At 39.6% G+C, this 24,840-nt stretch overlaps 1 protein-coding gene across 2 annotated transcripts in view; it reads left to right on the plus strand.

The window, feature by feature from the left end:
* The first annotated feature begins 13,215 nt into the window (after positions 1–13,215).
* U2SURP (U2 snRNP associated SURP domain containing) overlaps positions 13,216–24,840 on the plus strand; it is a 55,411-nt gene continuing 43,786 nt past the window's right edge. For both annotated transcript variants that reach the window (XM_007188087.3, XM_007188088.3), the window contains exons 1-3: positions 13,216–13,367; positions 21,470–21,514; positions 22,868–22,999. In XM_007188087.3, the coding sequence (XP_007188149.1) occupies positions 13,323–13,367; positions 21,470–21,514; positions 22,868–22,999 (222 nt within the window). In that variant the 5' untranslated portion in view covers positions 13,216–13,322. The remainder of the gene's footprint in view (positions 13,368–21,469; positions 21,515–22,867; positions 23,000–24,840) is intronic.

The raw sequence follows: 24,840 nt of genomic DNA on the forward strand, positions 1-24,840 counted from the left end.
GTGTTACAGTATAGTGATTCACAATTTTTAAAGGTTATACTCCATTTATAGTTATTATAAAATATTGGCTATATTCTCTGTGTTATACAATATATACTTGTAGCTTATTTTATATATAATAGTTTGTCCCTCTTAATCCCCTACGGCTATATTGCCTCTCCCTGCCCACTGGTAACCACTAGTATGTTCTCTATATCTGAGTCTGTTTCTGTTTTGTTATATTCACTAGCTTGCTGTATTTTTTAGATTCCACATATAGGTGATATCATAGAGTATTTGTCTTTCTCTGCCTGTGTTTGTCAAAGTTTAAGAAATGCTTCTTAACTCCTAGGGTCACAAAGACATCCTACTACAATTTCCTCCATTAATTTTAGAGTTCTCCCTCAGATAATTAGAACCTTCATTCATCTTGAAACCACTCTGCTAGTTTGAGAGGTGAAAAGGGCATTTTCCACCCTGGTCCCATGTACCAAACTGGATTTTCTTTTTCTTCATAATGAGTCAGTTCTCCCAACACCATCTGTTGAGCAATGCATTCTTTCCCCCATTGAGTTGTGGTGACACCTTTGTTGTGTATTAAGTTCTCATGTGCAAATGGCACTACGTTAGCTTTTCTAGTCCACTGGCCAATCTTTCAGTCTTGTGCTATTATAACACTGTTTTTGTTTGTTTGTTCTGTTTTGTTTTTACAATGGCAGGAGGTTTGATATTTTATTCTTACGTTCTAGGCATTCAGCCATGTGCTTTCTTTTTTTTTTTTTATAAATTTATTTATTTATTTATGGCTACGTTGGGTCTTGGTTGCTGTGCACGGGCTTTCTCTAGTTGGGGCGAGCAGGGGCTACTCTTTGTTGCGGTGCGTGGGTTTCTCATTGCGGTGGCTTCTCGTTGAGGAGCATGGGCTCTAGGCGCGCGGGCTTCAGTAGTTGTGGCATGTGGGCTCAGTAGTTGTGGCTCATGGACTCTAGAGCGCAGGCTCAATAGTTGTGGCACACAGGCTTAGTTGCTCCGCGGCATGTGAGATCTTCCCGGACCAGGGCTCAAACCTTTGGCCCCTGCATTCGCAGGCAGATTCTTAACCACTGTGCCACCAGGGAAGTCCGCTTTCTTTTTTTTAAAAATAAATTTATTTGTTTGTATTATTTTTGGCTGCGTTGGGTCTTCACTGCTGTGCATGGGCTTTCTCTAGTTGCTGTGAGCGGGAGCTACTCTTTGTTGCGGAGCACGGACTTTTGGCGCGCGGGCTTCAGTAGTTATGGCACATGGGCTCAGTAGTTGTGGTGCACGGGCTTAGTTGCTCCGCGGCATGTGGGATCTTCCGAGACCAGGGTTCGAACCTGTGTCTCCTGCATTGGCAGGCGGATTCTTAACCATTGTACCACCAGGGAAGTCCCAGCCATGTGCTTTCACTCCAGATTCTCACTTAATTCTCTCAGAAGGCTGCAAGGTCAGTATTATTTTTTTAGTTTTTACTTTTTTAACTTTTGGAGGTGACTTTATTACCATGATTGTGAGGATCTAGGTCAGTATTATTATCTGTATTTTACATATAAGGAAACAGAGGCCCAGAAAATTTAATTTCATTGCCCAAAGTTCATGTATACTCTTAAATGGTGGAGCTAGGATTTAAACTAAGTCAATCTGGCTTGAGAGCCTGTGTTTTCCTTTCTACAACATGCCCAGCTTGTCAGCGCCTGGTCTGGTTGTTCTTTAAGCTCAATGAAGAATCTTGACCAATTGGGAAAGGGAAAAAAATGCATCATCTCAGTCTCTTGGCAAACACTGGCATGGTTCTAGGTTTAATTGCCTCATTTTTTTTTTCACTCAGTACTACCAATGCTCAAAGTTTTAAAAAATCCATATTCTGAGCTAGATTTAGGTCACTTATGTGATAATTTTAAAAATAAAGCTCCAGGTCTTGGGAGTGAGGTAGTGTTTTCTAACTATAGTATATGCAATTTAGCTCAACAGTTTAAAAAAAAATGTCAGAAACCTAGGTCCTCACAATGTAGGAGACAGTGTTGTTATTACCCACTTTCTTCCTTTTCAGCAGAACTCAGATTTTATTCAGATGGTGAATTCCCTGGCAGTCCAGTGGTTAGGACTCGGTGCTTTTACTGCCCGGGCCTGGGTTCGATCCCTGATCGGGGAACTAAGATTCTGCAAGGTGCAGGGCAGCCAAGAAAAAAAAATTTTTTTTTATTCAGATAATGCATACCCTACTCAACCAGGTGCTGCATATAAGCCAATCATGGTCATTCTACTCCCCTTGCCATCAGTTGGTTTAGGCATGAGCATCAACCCATTTCTGGCAAATAAGACATGAAGAGAAAGTCTGATAGAGTGGCTTCTAGGAAGTTTTTTTCTTAAAAAAAAATGATATACAAGCTTTCAGGAAGAAAGGAACACTTTTTCCTCTGGTGTGATGTTGGGAGCTGTGGTAGCCATTTTGTGACTGTGAAGGAAATTAGCCTGAGGAGCAGGCTGACCCACTGAAGGTGGCAGAGCAGAGTGATGGAAAGAACCTGGGTCTTTGATGAGACTGAGCTGCTGAATTAATAAGTCCTGGTTCAGTCTTGCCTCTGAACTTCTTGATGAGTGAAATAATAAAATTTCCTTACAGTGTAAGTCACGCAAGTGACGAGTCTCCTGTCAGTTGCAATTAAAGGCATCCTATACGTGCTTCCTAAGGTGATGTAAGTATAAGTCCTCAAATATCTCTTGTGAATTTAAGTCAAGAATGTGACCTCTGTATGGGCTAACCACATGCACTTGCCCCTGCTCGAGGTAGGGAGTGGGGGAGTGAACAGGGCATATCGTACCACAGTTCCCATATGCCTGCCTTCTATCCCAGCCCCTCTCATCTCCAAGGAGCTTACTGTCTAGTAGGGAAGACAGAAAAATGACATGACAGTGGGTGAAGACCTGCCTGGGACTAAGTGTAAAGTACAGGGTAGCCCAAAGGATTGAGAGACCCACTTATCTGGGATGCATATCCAGGAACAGCATTGCTGGATTAGCAGGTAAGGGCATGAGGATGGTTGGGTCAGGAGTGGGCTAAGGTGTCAGAGGAAGAGCCTTGAGTTGGGTGTTGTGCATAGGAATTATCCGGGGGAGGCCCGGGAGGAACAGTATTCCAAGTTGAGAGGAGGTGTGCATTAAGAGATGGAGACAGAAACAGGCTCCCGAGGGGGAGCTGGAACCCTTGGTGTGGCTGGAGCACAAGGTTATCAGGCCACAGAGAATGGGGCTGAAAAGAAGGCATTTTCCTGCTCCTCCAAAGAGGTGAAAGGAAAGAGTCTCTTTTTCTGTGTGAAGTGATGTGATATGTGCTCAAGTTAAACAAAGTATGAAAATGCTTCTTTGTGAGTTAGCTAATGTATGTCGATATAGAAAAAACGTTCATATGAGAATTTTAGAAATGGGTCTTTGGAATGATTGTTTATTGGAGGATATTAAAAATGTTATTATTTGTCTCTTTGCTCATTTGTTGAATAAACAATAGACTGAAATAGACCAAAGAGTCTATATTAAAAAGTAAGTTTCCTCCCGTCTTTGATCCCCAGAATCTTACATTTCCTTTCCTGATGGCGAGCACAGTGGCCAATGTTTAAAGAACTGTATATATGCATAACAAACAAGCCTTTTGTATTAGTTATCTACTGCTGTATAACAATTTACACCAAAACTTAGTGGCTTAAAACAACAAATGTTTATTATCTCACATTTTCTGTGATCAGGAGTCCAGTGGCCTAGCTGGGCCCTCAGACTCAGGGTCTGTCACAAGGATGCCATCAAGCTGTCAGCTGGGAATGCAGTCACCTCATAGCTCCACCCCGGAACATCTGCTGTCAAGTTCCCTCAAGGCCTTGTTGGCAGGATTTAGTTCCTCACAGGTTGTTGGGCTGACGGCATCATTTCTTCACTGGCTTTTGGCCTGAGGCCTCCCTCAGCTTCATGCCCCGTGGGCCTCTCCACTGGGCCCCTCAGAGCATGGCAGCTGACTTCATCTGAGCCAACAGTTGAGAAGAGCTAGAAAAGTCAAGGAAGACAAGAAGCCAAAGTTTTTTTAACCGAATCTCAGAAGTGACATCCGCTCACCCTTGCTGTATTCTGTTCATTAGAAGCATGTCACTAGGTTGAACCCATACTCAAGGGGAGGGGATTACACAGGGCATGGTTACCAGGGGTTGGAGAGCATTGGTGGTCATCTTAGAAGCTGCCTGGCTCACATGTGTACAAATTTCTATCTATTGATGGCTTTTTTTTTTAAGCATAAAGTTTCCTACCTTGCTTTTGTCATGTAGCAGTGTATCTTGGAGCAATTTCCAAGTCAGTGTATAAAGATCTTCTTGGCATAGCGTTTTGGACCTGCACCACACTGAACATTCTATGGATGTACTAGAACTTATGAAACAGTCCCTTAGTGATGGACGGTCAGGGCATTTTTGATGTTTTGCTACACATATTCTTTACTGGAGTGAGAAAGCATCCAGGAGGAAAATTCATTCCTACAAGTGGAATTGCTGGGTCAAAGGGTATGTTCACATCACATTTTAGTAACTATGGCCAAATGGCCATCCAAACCCCAAAGCAGAAGAATTGTCTACTTCTCCACAGCTTCTTGAGGCATTTTTTGCCACAAGTTTTAATGAAAAGAGAAAAGAGAAATTGCAGGAGAAAAACTAGGAATCAAAGCCTAATAAGTGAGACAAATTGGAGTCATTAATTTTTAGTAACAAAAAGTGGAACACTATTTGTTTACTTTGATCTGGATTTACCAGGGTATTTTCCTAGTGTAATATACAAACAAGAGCAAGGACTCTTGAGTTGAGGCCCCAGTGTACCTGTTGATCATCTCTGGCTCTCGTCACTATAATCTTAGATAATGCTTCCCTCTCTGAGGTTTGTGTGGGTCCCTAACAGCACTCAACAGTTAGCTTCTCAGATTCCAGCTGCATCTGCGGACATGGCACTCATGAATATCGAAATCAAGTTTATAATGAATAATTATTTACTTTGGAAACTTTACAGCTTTGGCTGTTTTTGTCTTCTCTACGGATGTTTCAAGCATTTGAAAGACAGGGAATGTTGGAGTAAAAGAAGTCTTAGAACCCATATATAGCTCTCCTCCAACTGCCTTCCAAATTCTGGAACCCTTTCTACAATCAGCTTCTGTCTGTGTATTTTCATAGAGAAGTACTTATTTCATTAAGGTAGATTGCTCCATTGGTAAACAGTTCTAGAGGTTAAAAAGTATTTTGTACATTCATTGAGTTGAGATCAGAAATTGGTTGTTTTGTGCCTCCATCCAGGGCTTCCTCCTCTGTCTTAGGGAGCAACAGGGAAAAAGCCTTTGTTCCTTACCTCCCATAGCTTCCTTCAGTCTGCTCTCCTCCAGGTCAATGACTTTATTTTGTATCATTCCTCCTTCCCAGGAGTTGATTTCCAGATGCACCACCACACTGATCCCCCTACTCTGAACACACTCCTATTCTAAGGTTCAAAAAGCTGTCAAGCATGAGGGCACCTGCACTGCCAGTTTTTCTGCTAATAGTAGAAATAGCCACTTGATAGTAGCTATACTTTTAAGACCACTGATTGCTGGTACGTATAAATGACAAAGAGCTGTTGTGAATTCGAGACTGCTCTGACAGTGTCTATTAGCAGCATTATTCACAACAGTCAAAAGCTGGAAGCAACCTAAATGTTTATCGATGGATAAACAGCTAAACAAATTGTGCTATAGACATATACAATGGAATATTATTCAGCCTTAAAAAGGAAAGAAATTCTGACACGTGCTACATCATAGCTACATTATAGGAGACATTATGCTAAGTGAGATAAGCCAGTCACAAAGGAACCAATACTGTTTGATTTCACTTGTATGAGATATACAGAGTAGTCAAATTTATAGAGACAGAAAATAGAATGGTGGTTTCCTGGTGCTGGGGGTGGGGTGGGGGGGAGGGGAGATAGGAAGTGAGTGTTGAATGGGTACAGAGTTTCAGTTGGGGAAGATGAAAAAATTCTGGAGATGGATGGTGGTGAGAGTTTGCACAACATTGTGAATGGATTTAATGCCACTACGCTGCACCCTTAAAATGGTTAAAATGGCAAATTGTATGTTATGTGTATTTTACCACAGTAAAACAAATTGTATCCTGTTAGAGCAGCATCTCCAAACATGTGAAAAACAAATTGTGTATGTGCCTGAGACCTATGATTCCTACACTCTACAGTTAGTTTCGGCTCCTCAACCCCACACCCGACATGAAATCTTCATGCGATCGCACTGTAAGCCTCTGGGAGCCATTTGTACCATGTGGCCCTATTTCCCTGGGCGTGGCTGATTAGACCAACAATGAGCGGCTGATCTGAGCTGGACTATTCAGAAACTCACGGCTGTGATTTTGGAATTTGGTTTCAGGAACTTTTTGTTAGTCTCTGTGTAGGGTGAGAGGATATATGTTTGGGAGCTACAAGGTAGCCATCTTCCATGTTCATTTATTATTTATTCAACAAACGTTTATTGTTTGCTTCTGGGTGCCAGGCACAGTAATAAGTTCTGGGATTCAGCCCTGTCCCTCCCCTCCTCAAGAAACAGAGCAAGTCAGACTGAGAAGATATTACGTCTAATGTCATCTATAATATGTTTGTTATCTCTAAGATTTTGTGAACTCTTCCCTCCTCAATGAACAACACAGCATACCATCGTTTTATCGTATTTAACTTCCCCCTCTACATGATTTTGTTAGCACTTCTTTTTTTTTTCAGCACTGGAGCTAGCACAACTGCCCAATGAAAGCTTGGTTGACAATGACAGGACGCTAGGAAGATTTTTAATTGACAAGAGCACCAGGACCACTCACAGAAGTTGTGTGTGTGTTCACAAGATCTACAAAGGATGGTGGGTGTTTTTATTCACCAGCTGCAGCAGTGCTACCACGTGGCCAAACAGTAAATGATGTTTGTAGTCCGTTGAGCCTGTCTGTAGAAATCACACAATTTTTTTTTTCTTTTTCCTTTGGGCCACTCTGCATGGCTTGTGAGATCTCAGTTCCCCAACAGGGATTGAACCTGGGCTTTCTGCAGCAGACATGCTGAGTCCTAACCACTAGACCACCAGGGAACTCCCGAAATGACACAATTCTCGAAAAGAGTTTTTTAAATTGAGGATGAGAGGAGATTCGTATTATTTCAAAATTTGCACAGGAAGGGAGACTTTTCAGTCTGTTTAAAATTAGCAAAATTTGCATTTTCTTAAAATGAGATAACATTGTGCTAAGGTCTCTATCCTGCTCTCTGAGAGCCTCTAGTAGCTCCTGGGAGTTAGCCCCAGAGGTGACCTCTTAAGAGCAGGACAGATACCCCCAAAAGTTCTACAGATTCTTTGACGAGGCCTTCCCTGATTCCTCTTGTGCAGCACCAGTCTTCTGTGTTCCCAAAAAACCACCTCTGCTGTGGATTTCATTCATTAGCAAATAGTCATTGAGTGCCTGCATGCTGCTTACTCTGTTTCAGGCACTGCAGACACAGCAGTAAACAAATCGGACTAAAATTTCAATCTTATTACACTTGTTGTGACACATCTGTCCCCTTTATGCCCTGTAACTCCTCTGACAACAGGGATCTGTCTCATGCCATTTCACTGGAACCATACCTTCTACCCCTTTAATTCCCCAATAACAATTTCAGAGCTCATTTGCTTTGAGAAGACTGTATTTATTAGGACCATTCCCATGTTAGTTTTCTGGTCGGATCAAAGCTGTGCCTGCCAGCTTTCTTCTAAGATGAAGAAAGTTCTTTTTAGATCCTGTGGTAGGCTGAATAATAGCCCTCCAAAGATGTCCACATCCTGATCCCCAGAAACTGCAGATACGTTAATTTACATGGCCAAGGGGCTTTGTGGACGTGATTAAGTTAAGGTTTTTGAGATGGGAAATTATCCTGGATTGCTGTGGAGGACCCAATGTAATCATGAAGGACCTTAGAAGAGGGAGGTGGCAGACTTGGAGAAAAGATTATAAGTTTGAAACAGAGGCCAGAGAAGAGAGAGGATGCTATGCTATTGGCTTTGAGGATGGAGAAGGGGCCACAAGCCAGGGAGTGTAGGCGAACTCCAGAGGCTGGAAAAGGTAAGGAAATGGATTCTCCTCTAGAGCGTCCAAGATGAACACAGGCCTGCTGGCACATTTTACACTTCTGACCTACAGAACTATAAGATAATACATTTGTGTTGCTATAAGCTGCTAACTTTGAGGTAATTGTTCTGGCAGCAACAGGAAGTTAATATAGATTTCTACCCGTCCTCTCTCTAAGCTGCTCACCCCACTGCCCATTCTCCCTGGTGCACAGAGCAGGACATTTCTACTCTGTTCCCTTATTTTCCCAAGTCATGGAGGTGTCCTGGGGTTTCTTAACACAAGCCTGTAATAGTGTTTCTGTCATAGGGTTGTCTGACCATTGGCAGTCTTTGGCATATCCTCAGGGTCCCCTAGTTTTCTATGAGAATTAAAAATTCTGTATTTTCAGTTCCATGCTTGGCTAAAAAATTAATATATAATTAATATATATTAATTAATAATTCATCTTACAACCCCAAAGTCAGCCTCATCCTCGTAAGAACACTAAAAGCATTCTCATCAAAGTCAGGAACAAGACAGGGATATCCATTAGTACCATTCTTACTTATTGTTATTCTGGATGCACTGGCTAATGTTATTACACAAAAGATAGACAAAAAAAAGTGGGACGAGAGGAGGTAAACTTATAGTTATTTGCCAATGAAATAAAAGTCCAAAAGAAAATGTGAAAAACTATACAAATAATAAAAGAATTCAGCAAAGTGGTAGGTACAACATTCATGCATAGTCATCAATATATAAAATTACCTAGGACACATATAAATAATGGAAAAACATCCTATTTGCAGTAACAGAAAAAATTAAAAAACTAAGAATTAGGGTAACAAGAAATGTGCAAAGTCAATACAAAGGAAACAGAACAAAACTTGGAAAAGAAGAAAAGTATGCCATGTTCCTTAAGAGGAAGACTTACCATGATAGCACTGTGAAAAGGGAGTCTTTTGTGCTTAAGACCACTGCAGCTGGGCTTCTGTTATTGGCAGCCAAATGAAATTGATCAGAGAAATAGTCTTGTTTTATTTTCTCTCCATAACTTCATTCTCCACCTAGCCTTTATATTACCTGGTGGTCCAAGCCAAGCCCACCTTTGGACTGCCAGGCCATGGCAAGTGAGTTCTCCCTAGGAGATGCTGCCCTCTGCTCGTTGTCATGACTTGCCCTGGGCACCTTCAGTCCTCCTCTGTCACACACACACACACACACACACACACACACATACACACACAAACTTAGGAACACCCATTTCCACAATACCCTATCTGGACCATCCTAGGTTTTACTATATTGTTGATACAATAATTGCTACACAGGAAGGGTAATCTCCCCAGGATCAAAGCTAAAACAGCAATTTTTATTATCTTCAACATGTCACCAGACCATTCTTGGGCTATATGCTTTCTGACACTGTTTCTATATACCTCTTACCTCCCTACATCACGGGCATTGTAGTTTAAAAAAATTCCACTGCTCATTACTATTGTCAAAGGAATTCTATATATCATCAATAAGTACATTTTTTTTGCTGGGGGGGTGGAGAAAAGGGAGAAGCTGTTATTGCCACTGAAATTTTACTTGTCAGGCTAGCATTGTGGGGTGGGGCAGGCGATCAGGTTAATCAGAAAGAATCTTGCAGTCCACACAGACCACACCCTCCTTGGAGGCTGTTACCTGACTATTCCTAGAAGTGGCTAGGATCTCTCAGCAGATAAGCTAAGTCGGATTTTTAGCTCTCCCTTCCTCCCTTTTATCTTCTTTCTGCAGAGCCTGGCACATGCTAGAAATTCAATAACTGCCAAATGAACAAATGGATGGGATTGTCCTTTCACTAACCTATATCCTGAAGCCTAAAGAGCAGGGAGAGCTGCTTAAAAATTCTCTAGAAAGAAAGTGCCACCAAGTAGGAGCAGTTCATTGGCACAATAGAGGAGATGTTAGCCTTGGGGCAATCATTTTTAAGGTCTCTACCTTTCACTTCGTGTACTGTGAAATGCTGCTATTGTTTCAGCCTCTCCACTCCATCTTTCCCTCCCCCCACCTTATTTTAAAAGAAATTAAAACATTTTGGGAGGCCCCTAAAAGTGAATGGGCCCTAGGCACTGCGCCTTCTGTGCCTAACGGGTAAGTCAGTTCTCCTTGGTGCCGGGGGACTGATTGTTAAATATTTTGATCATTATCCCTGCTGAGACTTACATTGTACATGAGAAGTAGATAACTCATAGGCCCACAAGCAGGCCTGTGTGGGGCGCTTGTCCACCGTATGTGGTGAAGCCCTGGTGAACCCAAGATCCCCTTCCCAAGAGCTCCCTGTGGCTCACCTCCACCGGATTGTTCCCAGACTTGTCCATTTTTCAAGAAAAACTGGAAATCCTGAGTAGAAAAAATTCAAGTCTCCCAATTAAAAAATGCTCAGAATTCAAAGAAAAAACCCTCCCTGCTTGAGCCAAACAAAACACCTCTGTGGACTGCATCTGGCACTACTTTGTAATCTCGGTCAAATGTAGCTTTGGGGAGAACCTTCAAAAACATGACAGGTGTAGGACTAGAGAACCAACACGCCAGGAAGAGAAGAATGGTATGGGTTCAGTGTGATTGTAAAAAAGTAATACTAATTGCAGTAAATTGTATGATTTTCTTACTTTTCATGTGTAGTCACTTGGCAATAATAATTGTGAATCTAATTAAAAATTTCAGGTTCTGTAAACTTCCATTCATATTCATATTCATGCCCTTTCATCCTCCTTGATTTGTGGCTTGAGAAACAGGGCCACAACTTACATGTACCTATTGAGGAGAACTCTGCTCTTAATCGTGATTGTGAGTTTTTAAGAGTGTACTCAATTAGGCCTTAATAAATGCCTATGTACCACTTCTAGTCAGGTCATATTTGTTTGACTTCCTTTGGGGCTTTACTGTATGAAAAAGAAGAGAGAGAAGAAGTCTATGTTCCTTTATGTTCAAGTCTTTAGGAGTAAACATTTAATAAAAATGATTTTTATGTGAAGTAGGACTTTAGGGATTTAAATAAAAAGTATGTATATATTCACTTTACAGTGACAAAGTCAGCCTGCAGCATTGCCAGAACATGACTAGGCACTGCCAAGCCCACAATTCTCCCTTCATCTCAGCTGATGATTTCATTTTCTAATCCTAGATTGTAAACAGACAATGAAGATCTGGTGTGATGAGCATCTTGAGTGCGAAACAGGTTCCTATGGTAACAGAAGCAGAGTCTCTTTCTTAGGCTTGGTAGGGGAGGAAGGGATAGCTTCAATAAGAGTATAAAAAGAAATTGATTAGCCTTCAATTAGTAGTCAGGACAAGGGTGGGGGGAGAGAAGGCCAGAAGTGAAAAAAGCTGGGCTCGAAAATAAATTCAGCAGGACTGGAGATTGTAAAGCATCATTCCATTTCAAGTATAGCACTTGTTACTTTCTGACCATTTCTTGTTTGCTTATTTGTTTACTGTCTGTTCTTCTACCCCCATCCCCTCACACAGAACAGGAGCCCTACCTGGCCTGCTGATTCCTCAGCCTGGAACATACGACTGTTAGTCTTTCCATGTGTCAGATCCAGCTTCCCTCACCACCACACCAACCTCCCCTCCCTCTCCCCCCAGTACCGTCCAACAGACAAAATTCTACTTCCTCAGAGTTGGCTCAAATGCTTCCTTCTCTGTGAAACCTCCCCTCATCTCTTTGCCCAAGCCCTACCTTTAGAATTAATTCTTTCAGGGTTCCCACAGCTAATGACCCTTCCTTGCAGCATAAATTGAATTCTACAGCGTTAGTTTGCTGCTCCCTTCTCTCCCCTATTCCTCATTAAATCTTTTTTCTTTGTTGTTCCTCGTTAAATCTTAAATCATATGAAGATAATGTGTTTTAGGCATCTCTGTAAGCCTCTCAACATTTCTTGCAGGCTTTTACACACAAAACGGGCTCGAAAATATTTTGAATAAATGAATTCAGGAGAAGGTCATGAACCCTTCTTCCTCCCTTCCCCCAGTGCTCAGAGCAATCTTTTCAAACTTAAAATCTGACCACATCACAGCCCTACTTAACTGTGGTGAAGGTCGCTCTTCATCCTTGGAATAGAATTCTAACTCCCTAAGCACACTGGTTACCTCAGGGCCCTGTGTGAGCTTGCTCCCATCCACTTCTCCAGCCACGTCGATTCCCAAAACCTGGTCTAATAAAACGGGACTGCTTAATGTGACTGCACCACAGGGCTGTCCTGATTCATGCCACCAGGCTTTTATTTCAACGACTCTCTCTGCCTGGAACGCCCTTTCCATTTTCCTTGCCTGGTTTGGCTCAGGAATGACCTCAAGCAAGCTTTCCTTCTTTGACTATAGATCCTATTAATAATTTAAAAAACCAAAACCCAAAAAGCTAAGTACAGAAAGGTTTATGGTGCTGCCCTCCATTTATGTGATTAAAAATAAAAAAACCGTAAAACGTAATTCTTAAATGACACACAACTTACATGGATGCTAGATTTAGAATACCATCTGTTTATAATTTTTCTTTCACCCTCTCTCTGCATGTACCCATTTTGACCCAGTCTACCCGATAACCCCACTGCCGGAATCTCAGGTTGGGTCAAAAGCTTCCCTCCTCCGCTTCCGGCCACCACTCTATTTTAAATTAACTTGAACAGACTGCAAGTTTGCCTTTCCCACTAGGGTGTGAGCGACAGAGGTGGCGCGAACACCATCTCTGTCCACGGAGCGCCGGACCCCGGTCGGCTCCAGATTTATTTTCTGAGTTGAAGTAAAGGCTCCTCCCCAGCTGACGACGCATTTCTTCTTTAAGAAGACATTCCTTCCTCGCCCAGCAAGTGAAACTGGCTCGCACCTACCAAGGGTTGGTGCTGGAAAAAGAGCGACCTATCGACCGGCCCTGAAAGCCAGGACGAGAAGATTCTCTAAATTCTCGGGCCCAATAACGCGACACGCCACGGAGACGCCCCCAAATATTCAGCGGAATGGGCGGGCCCGGGAAAAAAAATGACCAACACCGGAAGTCACGTGGCGAAGCTCCTCTTGAATTTCGCCAAGTCGGCAGTCGACTATTCGGACTTGCACGCGCCTCAGGCGGGCTCCGCTGAGATCCAGTCTTTCGGCGCTCGACTCGCCCGTGCTGCTGCCGCTGCCGAAGGAGGGGCAAAGCTCAAGATGGCGGACAAAACGCCAGGCGGCTCTCAGAAGGCCAGTTCAAAGGTAATTTCTTAGAGGATTTAGTAAGTCAGTGAGTGTATCACTGTCGTCTGGGGACTACAGACGCTTCTGGCCAGAGGGAGGAGATTGGGGTGGGGGTCCGCGTTCTGGTCGCGACGGTAGGCCGGGCGCAGACGCACCGTGGTGCGCAGGTTGAGAGGCCTGGTATCTCCCCTTAGTCCCAGCCTGGATTCGGCTCGAGACTGGCGGGCCCAGGGCGGGTGGCGTGAGTAGTTCGGCTCCCGCTTAGCAGTGGAGTGAAGTCAGTGATTTAGACTGAGGTCTGAAGTCGGGAAAACGCGCCCCTGTATTTCAGCTTATTGAGCTCTGAGGCCGCGGGACAGAGCCTGGGAGAGGCGGGAAGCGCTTCCCGGTGCTTAAGTGTCTGCTTCTGTTTCCTCGGCTCTTTGGGTTTGGACCTCGCACGCTTCCGGCCTCGCTCAATTTCCTTCACGTCCTCCAGGGAATAAATAATCTCTAGGGCCGCAAATTGTGAGGGGAGGACCAATAGTGGAAGGAAGCGGGGTGGGAAGTGCAGTTCTCCTTGGCGGTGATGCCTCGCCAAGGTTAATGCTACGCTCTACACGTGGTCTTAGTTCACATAAGAGGAAGTGTAAAATGAGCCCTTCTTTGGAGGGCTCGTTTTCGAGGACTCGGGGTCTTCCGCTTCTTCTGAAAGGAAAACTTCCGTAGACTTGGAAGCCACCTAAGATCAGTAAATTGCTTTTGAGTTTACAGGGAACCGCGTGCACGTATTGTGAAACCACTGAGCTGTAGAAGGGGTTTAGCGTTAGTTAGGTTGTGATTAGCACCGGGTCCTAAGTTGCCATCCTGGACGGGTCATATAATCGTTTTCTGCTTTGAGTTTTTCATCTCCATCCAACACGATATTAAAAGTAATAGTGCCCGAAGCAGTTGTTAAGCTTTTTGATGCTGATGCAAGAAGTGTAATACTTAAAGGTTCTAAGGACTTACATCTTAAAGAGTGTGTATGATAGTAAGTAGGTTATTAGGAAGTTACGTTTACGGTAGACGGGGCTAGTCTTGTGTGTACAGTTTGTTCTGGGAAACGTAAGCTATTATACACTTGCTTTCTCAGTTTCTATTAAATCATAGTCTTTATGCCATTTGGTGAATGATGTTTATAATTACTTCGTAATTAGTAATGGATTTACCAGAAATCTTTTAGTTACGTAGAAACTGTGGTAGAGGGCCAGTCTTGGCGGCTTTACAACCTGCGTTTACTCCTTGTTTGTTTCTCCCCTCCCCAGTACATTTCTCCTTGGTGAGGAGGGGCATAGTTGGGTACATGACTGCCCACTTCCTCAGCGGACTCTGACAAAAACAGCCCTGCTTACTATTAGGGAACTATTACTAAAGCTAGTGCATCCATAAAATTCACGCAGAAGCCTCACTATTTTTGTTTCTACTCAAAGTAATATTTAAGTATCTTCTGTTTAAGGCTTTGGCTACATTGAAAACGTATTAACGTGTATATATGTTCAGGCCTCCTTCTCTAGTAGTACTTCTCACGGTTGTGACTGTGTGGCTGCTCTCTGTAAGTAAATTGTTGGATCTTCCAGTAATCTTCTTAGTTTATATTGCTTTAGATTATAATCAGTTGATGCTGTTAGATTTCCTACCGATGTCTGTAAAATATCTCAGGAGAGTGCATGACTTAGTGGAGAGATTATGGATTTTGATAACAAACAAAAGGTATTTGGATTCAAATCCTGACTTGGTCATAAATTATATTTGCGATATCAAGGCAAATTGCTTAAACTTTTCAGCCTCAATTTCCTTGTTTGTAATACGGACATAATCCCTTTTCTACAGGGTTGATGTAAGGATTAAATGAGTGAATATCTATAAAGTACATAAAAAAACTTAGTTCCTTTCCTCTCCCCTTTGTTCTTAGAGGAAATAAAAAGTACTTACTTTTCAAAATGTCAGGCTAAGTTCTAATCCTGAGATTTAGAATCTGTTGTCAGTTATCATAATGACTGCTCAGATTACTGCTTTTTATTCCTAACACAAGTCCAGAATTTATTGTAGAGAGTATAAGATCATTTTGGTTAATATGACGGTGTTTGGAATTTCTAGCCTTTGATCTCTGTTTTGATTTCTTCCTCTGGGGAGTACAGATGAGTGACATATTCTACCATACTGATGGAGTAAAAAATTCTTTAGTTTCATGTTCATTCTTACTCTTTGGTAGTTAAATTCCCATTGCTATGGGTAGGGATGCTTGTTAATCATATTTCTAGACCCTGAGGAAAATGTTAATTAAAAATGTACAAGAGGATGTAATGTACAGCATGGTGACTATAGTTAATAATACTGTATTGCATATTTGAAAGCTAAGAAGAGAGTAGATCTTAAAAGTTCTCATCACAAGAGAAAAAACTATGTTTGGTGACGGCTATTAATTAGACTTATTGTGATGATCTTTCTGCGGTGTATACAAATACTGAATCATTATGTTGTATACCCAAAACTAATACAGTGTTGTATGTCATTTATACCTCAGTAAAAAAAAAAAAAATGGAGGTAATTGAGGTAATTTAAGGTATTGAGGTAATTTAACAAATAAAATGTATAATAGGGTTTTTTGCTATTGACAATGGCAAAATTATTTGATGTGTCTTAATTACAAAGTAGATTAAATTAGATAACCTCTACAGTTTCTTTTAGCTTTGAAAATTACATTTTAAGTGTGTATAGTCAAATGATTTAACCTTTATGTGTAGTTGTCCCTAATGAAGAGACCCTTTATTTTCTGTGTAATTTTGCTGTACTTTTTATTTTAAAGCCTGACAAATATAGAAATTCAGTAAATGTTTTAGGAATTAGCTAAAAATTTCCTGTGCGTTTATTCTTGTATCACCAGACTAAAATGATGCTTTGGGGGAGAGGGGTACCATGTTGTAGCTTTGATTTTGGGAGGAGAGGCAAAGAGCCTATAATTGCTTAGAAAAATGTTAAATTTAATATATAAAATTAGAATTTAATTTATAAAAACTAATTTATTTTGATTGTAAGAGTTGTTTGCTTAGCACAATGAGGATATGAAGAGAATGTGGTATTCTCGTTCCCTCTGCAGCTCGTGTGCTGGTAATACTACTAATATAATGGAATTGTGTGCCCTGTTATTTCACTCTGTGACAGTGCTTATTTTTTTGCCATAGTGTCAAAAATTGGGTTAGAGAGGTAAATGAGCTAAGTAGGAAATACTGCTGGCTTCCTTGGACACCTAGTGCTAAATCGGTGTGGGAACTATTTTAATTGACTGCTGATTAACAAAAGTATTTCAGTTGTACGAAATATGTATTGATATAATGAGGATCCATTCAAGGCTTATCCTTAGGTATATAGTACTGCTTGTGTACATTTTTTTGGTGGTACCTGAAGGTATGTAAGAATTAAATATGATCAAAAACTCCAAACAAAACACAAACCTTGAAAAATTAGGCTCTGTTTGCCAGTTTTAGTTTCAACTGAATCTTTATTATGATATGGTTGTAAGATAAGATAACCGTCTTATCTTAAAATATAAGGTGGTTAGTTTTCTGGGTGGAAGGCTGTGTTTTGGGGTGGAGAGAGGAATTAGGAACTTTTGTTTTCTTGATTGGTGTTTTTTAGAAATTGGAGTATTTGTAGCACTGGTGCTCAAATATGACTATTAATATGGTTTTAAAAATTTCCTATCTTATTGGATTGAATTATTTGTTTTCTGAAAGTTTAGTTTTTATTCTCTTCTGGTTTTTATTCCTGAAGCTTTTTTTTTTTTCCTGGAAAGTATAATAAATTGACAAAAAGATACTCATTTGCCAGTAAGGCAAATGAGAGGAGGGCTCATTTGGTATGCAAGTTGAAGACTCCTGCCTCTCTATCCCTTTTTACAGAGAACATCATTTTTGAAAAACAAAAACAAAGAAACAAAAAAGAGCCCAAAACTTCCTACAGGATATTAAACTCAAAAATATTAATATTACAAATAATTTGCCTCTTATACTGTTAAGTAGCTTTAACAGTTTATTGCAGATTGGCCACATGCTAGATATTTTGCTGAAATAATTTTTTTTTAAAAGCAAGATACATTTGCCAATAGCACTTGAGGCTGTTTGGTACTGTTAGATGTCTCTTCCTTGAGCAGTTAATTTTTTTCACCAGGCTTTCCTCATTTTAGATTAACTACAGATCATTCAAAATGTACTTACAACGTTTTGTGTACTGGTAGTGTTTTGGATGTAATTTTAAGGATAATTTCAGGTTTATTATTTAACTCAATAGATTTTATGAATTCTTTTGAGAGGTAGACTTTGGTTTGTCTTGGAAAGTGGTATTCAGCTAGGTAGCTGTTACTTGTTGGTGAGTGGACAGCTTAATATGTTGATAGTGAGGAGTGCAATTTTGTTGTGTAGGTACTTGTTCCAACTGGGTACGTCAGCAAGTTTATTGAGGTTCCGTCACTTGCCAGATTTTGTTTGACTCTGAGGAAGAAAAAATTAAATAAGATGATAATCAGTTTTGGGGAACATGCTGTCTAGTGGAAGAAGAGTCAACACATGATAGTTCAAAGCGGAGCCATGAGAAGCGTCTAAAACTTTAGGGAAAGAAATGACAGCTGGTTGATTGGAGGGTGGGTGGGGAGGCTTCAGGAATAGAGGAGTTTGAGTCTTTTGAACAGTGAACAGAGTTTTGAAGGGTAGACATAGAGGTATAAAAAACAGGTGGGTGAGGTAAAGAAAATAAGTCACTGGCAAATGGGTTGATATATGTTCTGGTTTAGCCAATGTATATAGGACATTTGCATAGGGATAAAAGTTTCTGAGACGGAAGGATAAGTTTGAGCTAAATTGTGGCGGCTTTAAAACCTACGGAATAAAATTAGAGAGCCATGGAAGATTCAAGGCAGGAAAGTCCTTTAGGAAAGCTCTTCTGGAGACATAGTTTAGGAAGAATTTGGGAGTGAGGAGGACTAGTTTGAAGATTTTTGTAGTGCTGCTGATAAATATTAAAGATTGCTTCAAAAATCTCACCTCAGATACTCTTTGGGAAGCTTTTCTGACGTCGTCCCCACTCTCATTAAGATTTGCTTGCCCTCTGTGCTCTGGTGGTATAGCCACACTGTTTTACTTGTCTCTCTTATTTATTAGCTCCTAAGGACATTTATATCTCTGATGTAAGGCACAGTACCAGTAAGTGGTTGCCCAGTAAGTGGGTTGAATAAAGGGAAGATCTGAACCACAATAGTGTCTTTAGTAAAAAGGGTCCCCAGAGAAGAGTTTCAGTAGAGGTGGGGTGAACAGAATTTGATTCAGTTGGTTATGGGGGATAGGGAAGTAGTCAAAGATGACCCTGGTATAATGCTGCTGGCTAACACTCATTGAGCACTTTTATGTACCACTCTTCTTAGTGCTTCACCTGTCTTTGTCCTTCACAACAATCCTATAAGGCAGGTGCTATGCAGCATTACAGATGAAGGAACTAGGCCCAAGGTTACAAAGCTGGTAAGTGCTAAAAACAGGAAGTCTGATTCCAGAGTCTGTGCTCTTAACATTTTACTATTTCCATATTATGACTGATTGAGAGTTACCATTCGGTGTCAGAAGTAAGAAGGTCAACAGGAGAAGCTAGTTTGGGAGGAAACTATATTTTATATATATAGGATGTGAGGAACTTGCAGATACTCAGGTGAAGATGTCCAGGAAGTTGTTTAAGAGCAGATTGGAACCGAGGAGAGGCACCAAGGTTGAAGATAAGGAATTGGGAGTCATCTCAGCACAATAAAAGTGTTGATATGCTTCCTATGGGAGTGATTGTTAAACTTGTGGAAATGTAAGTTGATGCTTTAGAGGATGTGAGGAGGAAGGAGGCAGATGGGAATGGAGAGCAGACTAGGCAGAGTGGAGGTGTTGGAGGAATGTTGCTGTGGGTAGCTTGCTAATTTGAAAACTCAGGTGTGGCGATTTTTCAATTGAAGTAAAGTAGGAGCAGCTGGAAAAAAAAGTTTCATGGTATCGTTTAGTTGGCTTCACCTCTATCTCCTCAGCAGCCATCAGAATGATCCTTTTTTTTTTTCCCTTGCTGTCCTTCCCCACATCTGTACTATATTTGGTTTCTCAAACTTGAGATAAGTTTTTCTTGTGTTTGCTTCTTTATTGCCTCAAATCTCCCTTATTTTGCCCTTTCATTTCTTGCTTTTGGGTCTTTTCATTTGGATGAGGAATTGTGCTGTGGACTTAAGAAGTTCTTTAAACATCACTAATTTACTGTTCTTCAGTAAAAACATAAAACCCAAACCCAAGACAAATAACATAGTGCAGTTCCAGGTTAAGTAGAGGGAAAGACTCGGCTTCAGAAGTAGCGTTACATTTACTGCTTACCTGGACCATTAGCTTTAAAAGTTGGTTATTCCTTTAAAATTTTTATTCACTACTATTTGCATCTCTTTAACTGTTCTCAAGCCTAAAATTTCATTCTGATGTTGTGTAGCTATAACTGCATATCAGTGGAAAATGTTTGGTTTGCAGTAAATATGACTCTTAGGTTAATTGAAATCAGCTGATGCATCGTCTTAAGCCATGCTGTTATTTTTAAATCCTAGAAATAATGATTTGGATGTGGTGGCATAGATTAAAGAAAGGCTAGCACTTTCTTAGCTGCTCTTTCGTGCTTATTCTTCTGGGTGAACTTCAGAATTATTTTTGGCAATCCCCCTTGTCCCCTTGCAGAGACTTCCCTTTAGGATTTTGAGCTGTGGAATGAAATTGCATTAAATGCATAAATAAATTTAGGTGCAGTTGACTTTGTCTTAATAATGAGTTTTCCCATCTAGGAATGTGATGAATCTTTTCAAAAGTTGACTTGAATAACAACCCTTCTGTGAAGTTTGTATTTTTTTTGCACAGGTGGTACATATTTCTTTAGTTGGTTTCTAGGTGTTTTATGTTTTTTCTCACTATTATGATTACCGTGTTGTTTTTGTTACCTAGCAGGTTAACACTGGTATATTAGAAGGCAATTGAATTTTTTTTTCTCCTCAATTCACTCAGTCTCTTGACGGAACTTTTTTTTTCTTTTTTAAGAGGAGTTATTTATTCTCTTGTATTTTTTAAGTGTCTGCAAATGGGTGCATTTCAAACTGATTCAAAGTAGGTTTCACAGGGTTAAATTTAAATACAAAAATTTTTTTTTCATGCTATCTTGCCTTTTAGGAAAGGTTAGCAGGGAGAAGAAAGTGAAATAGGAGGGACACAATAAAAGTTGGGGACAGAAAAAAGATGGGTAGAAAGAATGGAGATGGCTGGTGGCTCAGTGCTTGGTTGTCTTGGGCTGATTTTGCCTAGGGTCCCGTATGGAGTTCAGAGGAATAAATTGATTCAGCATGAAAATCCGATCAGCTGTTCTTAGCCTTATGTTTCAACAAGATAAGTAAATCAGTACTGTGTGGACCCATATGAATCTTATTGGCTTTTTTCTACATCATACAAATCTTCAATTTTTTTCTTAAAAATGAATATATTGTCTTGTGCATTACATTTGAAATCTAGAACTGGGAGCTAGGATCGATGAGGTACTTGTGATCTCAAGATTCTTGATTTCACTTTTAATACTTAAATATATATAAAATAAGTAAAATCTCACTGCCCAATACCTTGAAAAATAAAAACAACTCAGTGCCAGAGTTAAATTCTGGGCCTCCAATTAAAATTTCAGAAAGATACCACATATTATTTATTTAGTTAATAGTGTTATAGCTTGGCTTCTTCATCCTTAGCTGCATAGTGAAAAATCAAATAAATTATTATATGCCATATGTAATCTGAAATGTAGATCAATTAAAACAATATCAGGTGAAACTTTAACACTTGACCTTATTGGAAAGTGCCATTATTTGAAGACTGAACTTGACTGACATTTATTTTGGATCACAATTCTTTTTTGTAAGTCAGAGATTGCCTTTGTTTGGTTTTATTAGCTGAGAAGAAATTGCTACAAGTTTGGAAAGATTGTCTGTATAATGCGAGAAATACTTGTTTTGTTAGCATAATACATTTTCTGATTATTTAAATGTTGGCTTTTATTTTTAATGCTTGCAGACCAGATCATCAGATGTTCATTCATCTGGATCTTCAGATGCCCACGTGAGTATAAAAGGCAATCGTTGTCTTTTTTCCTTAAAATTTAATTTCTTATTGTATATATCTCTACTTGATATGTCCCTTATGATTTTACTTGATAAATAGATATGATTGCGTTGTATGTGCATATTTTCTTTAACCTTTTTTGCTAGATGTTCTGTGTTCGTTTTTTGTGTTGTTATTCACGTAAGTTGGCCCCTCAAACCATGTTAGAAACCAAGTGTGTATATTTCCTTTTTTTTTTTTTTTTTACTGTGCTTGTAAAATTTTGTACATAGGTGTGTGTGCTTAAACATTTTTTTAACAAGTTTTGCGTTATACACATTTCTTTTCACAGTGCACAGTACACCTATTGCAAATCCCTGCAAGTCAACAGATACAGCTCTAATCTAGTCTTTCTAATGGCATCTTAATGTTCCATGGGGGAGGTGCAATTATTTATTAAGCTGTTTCTCTGTTGATGGGCATAGACGTTTTGTTTCAAGCTTTTTGACATTTTGAATAATACTGTGGTAAACTTTCCTTTCCATGTGTTATTATAGCAGTGCTAAAAGTGTGGTCTTCAGACCCCTGGGGTTGCTGAGAATTTTTCAGGGTGGCTGAATTCAGAACTATTTTGTAATAACACTAAGACATCATTTGCCATCACTGTGTTGACATTTGCACTAATGGTGCGAAAGCAATTGATGGGTAAACTGTTGGCACCTTAGCATGCATCAAGGCAGTGTCACCAAAATGTGCTAGTAGTCATTGTGTTCTTCCCCACCAGACACAGTAAAAATATGCTAGTTTCACTTAAGAATGTTCTTGATGAAGCAGTAAAAATTATTAATATTAAATCTTGTCCTTGTGTATGGGTGTTTTTAACGTTCTGAGTGATGAAATGGGAGGCACATATAAGGCACTTCTGCTTGCCAGAGTGTGGTGTTTGTCTTAAGGAAAAGTAATACTTGTGGGATTGTTTAAGTTGTGAAATAAAACTGGCTCCTTCTTTCATGGAATACCATTTTTACTTGAAGGTACAACTGACAGGCAAACTGTGGTTAGTCAGACTTGGGTGTTTGGCAGATATTTTCTTGAAAATGAAGGAAACTAACCTGTTCTTTTAAGGAAAACAACTATTTGTTAGTGATATAAAATTTGATCTTTCAAGTGCAAGTTAGAATTATTGAAAACTTTCTGTGCTTAAGAACTTTTCTGATGAAATCAGTGGTATTAAGGGATGGGATTAAGGGATAATTAGTGAAATATTTTGATAGTGTAAAATGAAGTTTGTCAATATTTGAACATTTGGGTTGATTCTAGTTTCAGTACTACATATATGATTTTTAAAAACTCGTTTTCCTTTTCTCAAAGATGGATGCATCTGGACCCTCAGATAGTGATATGCCAAGTCGGACACGACCTAAGAGCCCAAGAAAACATAATTATAGGAATGAAAGTGCCCGTGAAAACGTTTGTGACTCTCCTCATCAGAATCTCTCAAGAGTAAGTGTTGATAAAGATAAGAAAGGATAGATAATGATTTTGATCTGCCCTTGATTGAATTTGGTAGTTGAATATCTTGGTTTTGTACTTGTTGTTTCATCTTGTACTATTTGAAAATAGAATTCATTATTCTTTTTGGGTTAACAGTAAATTCAAACTCATTAAGGAAAGGGTTTTTAGCTCATATGCAAGATACGTTTCATTTAAAAATTTTAATTTTATTTTAAAAAGTCAAGGAGTGTTTTGAATGTAAAATGGTTAATAGATTTATTGTTCTCCCCTTATGCCAAACCTTTACTGAACCAAGTGCCAGAGGCCAGTCACTGGAAATACACAGATGATTAAAACACACTTCTTGTTCTCAGTTTACACATAGTCCCAGCCTGGGAAACTAACAGGAGCAGGTGCTATTCACTCTGGTCAGTGCAGTTCCCAGGGCGATGCAAGCACCCAGAGAAGGAGCATCTTCACTGCCTGTATCTGCAAAGTACTCTCGTGTTCTTTTAGTCTTTTATAAATTTCAAATAATGTTTTCTTGTCATGGTTAAATTTGGAAAATATAATAAAGAGGACAGTCATTACCAGCCAGTATTGATACTGATAACACTTTATTTTTCTTGTTTAATATTTTTAAGCATAAATATATTTTTACTTTGCTGAGGTCCATTTTACAGGAACACATTTTAAAAGATTCTTCAGGTCTAATTTTTTTTAATTTTAGAAAAAACTCTATAAACAGACTTTTTAATGGATGATTATATTTTTTGAGTAAGTATTCCATAATTTCCTTAACCATTTCTCTCTTAGGTTTCTAAATTTAGCTCTTAGGATATAAATAAAATTGAGGACAGAAATTTTGCTTTGTAAAATTATGTTTCTCATTGAATTTGTATGTAATTTTACCATTTGTTTAAACTTCAGAAGTTGAAACCAAAGGTGCTGAATGATGGCAAAACATTTTCCTTTCTATTTTGGGAAAAAATTTACTTTGAATGTGTTCGTGAAACCCAGTATTGACCTTTGAGTTATGAACTGCTTTATTTTTTTTAAAGGGATTTTAATGTAACCTTGAAGTAGTTCGCAGCAATATTACTTTTCCATTTTGTATCTTGCCAAGGGCAAGCCTGTTTAATAACCAAGGGATTGATAGTTTAATTTCATAATTGGTTAACTTCTCATTTTGGGAGGTGAGAGAGAAACCTTCAGATTTCAACTACAGATTAGTATTTTATGCTGTATTTTTGAATTTTATTTTATTGTTTTATACAGCAGGTTCTTATTAGTTATCCATTTTATACATATTAGTGTATATATGTCAATCCCAATCTCCCAATTCATCCCAGCACCACCACCCCCCACCACTTTCCCCCCTTGGTGTCCATACGTTTGTTCTCTACATCTGTGTCTCAATTTCTGCCCTGCAAACCAGTTCATCTGTACCATTTTTCTAGGTTCCAAATATATGCGTTAATATACGATATTTGTTTTCCTCTTTCTGACTTAACTTCACTCTGTATGACAGTCTCTAGATCCATTCACATCTCTACGAATGACCCAGTTTTGTTCCTTTTTATGACTGAGTAATATTCCATTGTATGTATGTACCACGTCTTCTTTATCCATTCGTCTGTCGATGGGCATTTAAGTTGCTTCCGTAACCTGGCTATTGTAAATAGTGGTGCAATGAACATTGGGGTGCATGTGTGTTTTTGAATTATGGTTTTCTCTGGGTTTATGCCCAGTAGTGGGATTGCTGGGTCATATGGTAATTCTATTTCTAGTTTTTTAAGGAACCTCCATACTGTTCTCCATAGTGGCTATATCAGTTTACATTCCCACCA

This window comes from Balaenoptera acutorostrata, chromosome 4, assembly GCF_949987535.1.
Source record: "Balaenoptera acutorostrata chromosome 4, mBalAcu1.1, whole genome shotgun sequence".
In the NCBI taxonomy this organism is placed as follows: Eukaryota; Metazoa; Chordata; class Mammalia; order Artiodactyla; family Balaenopteridae; genus Balaenoptera; species Balaenoptera acutorostrata.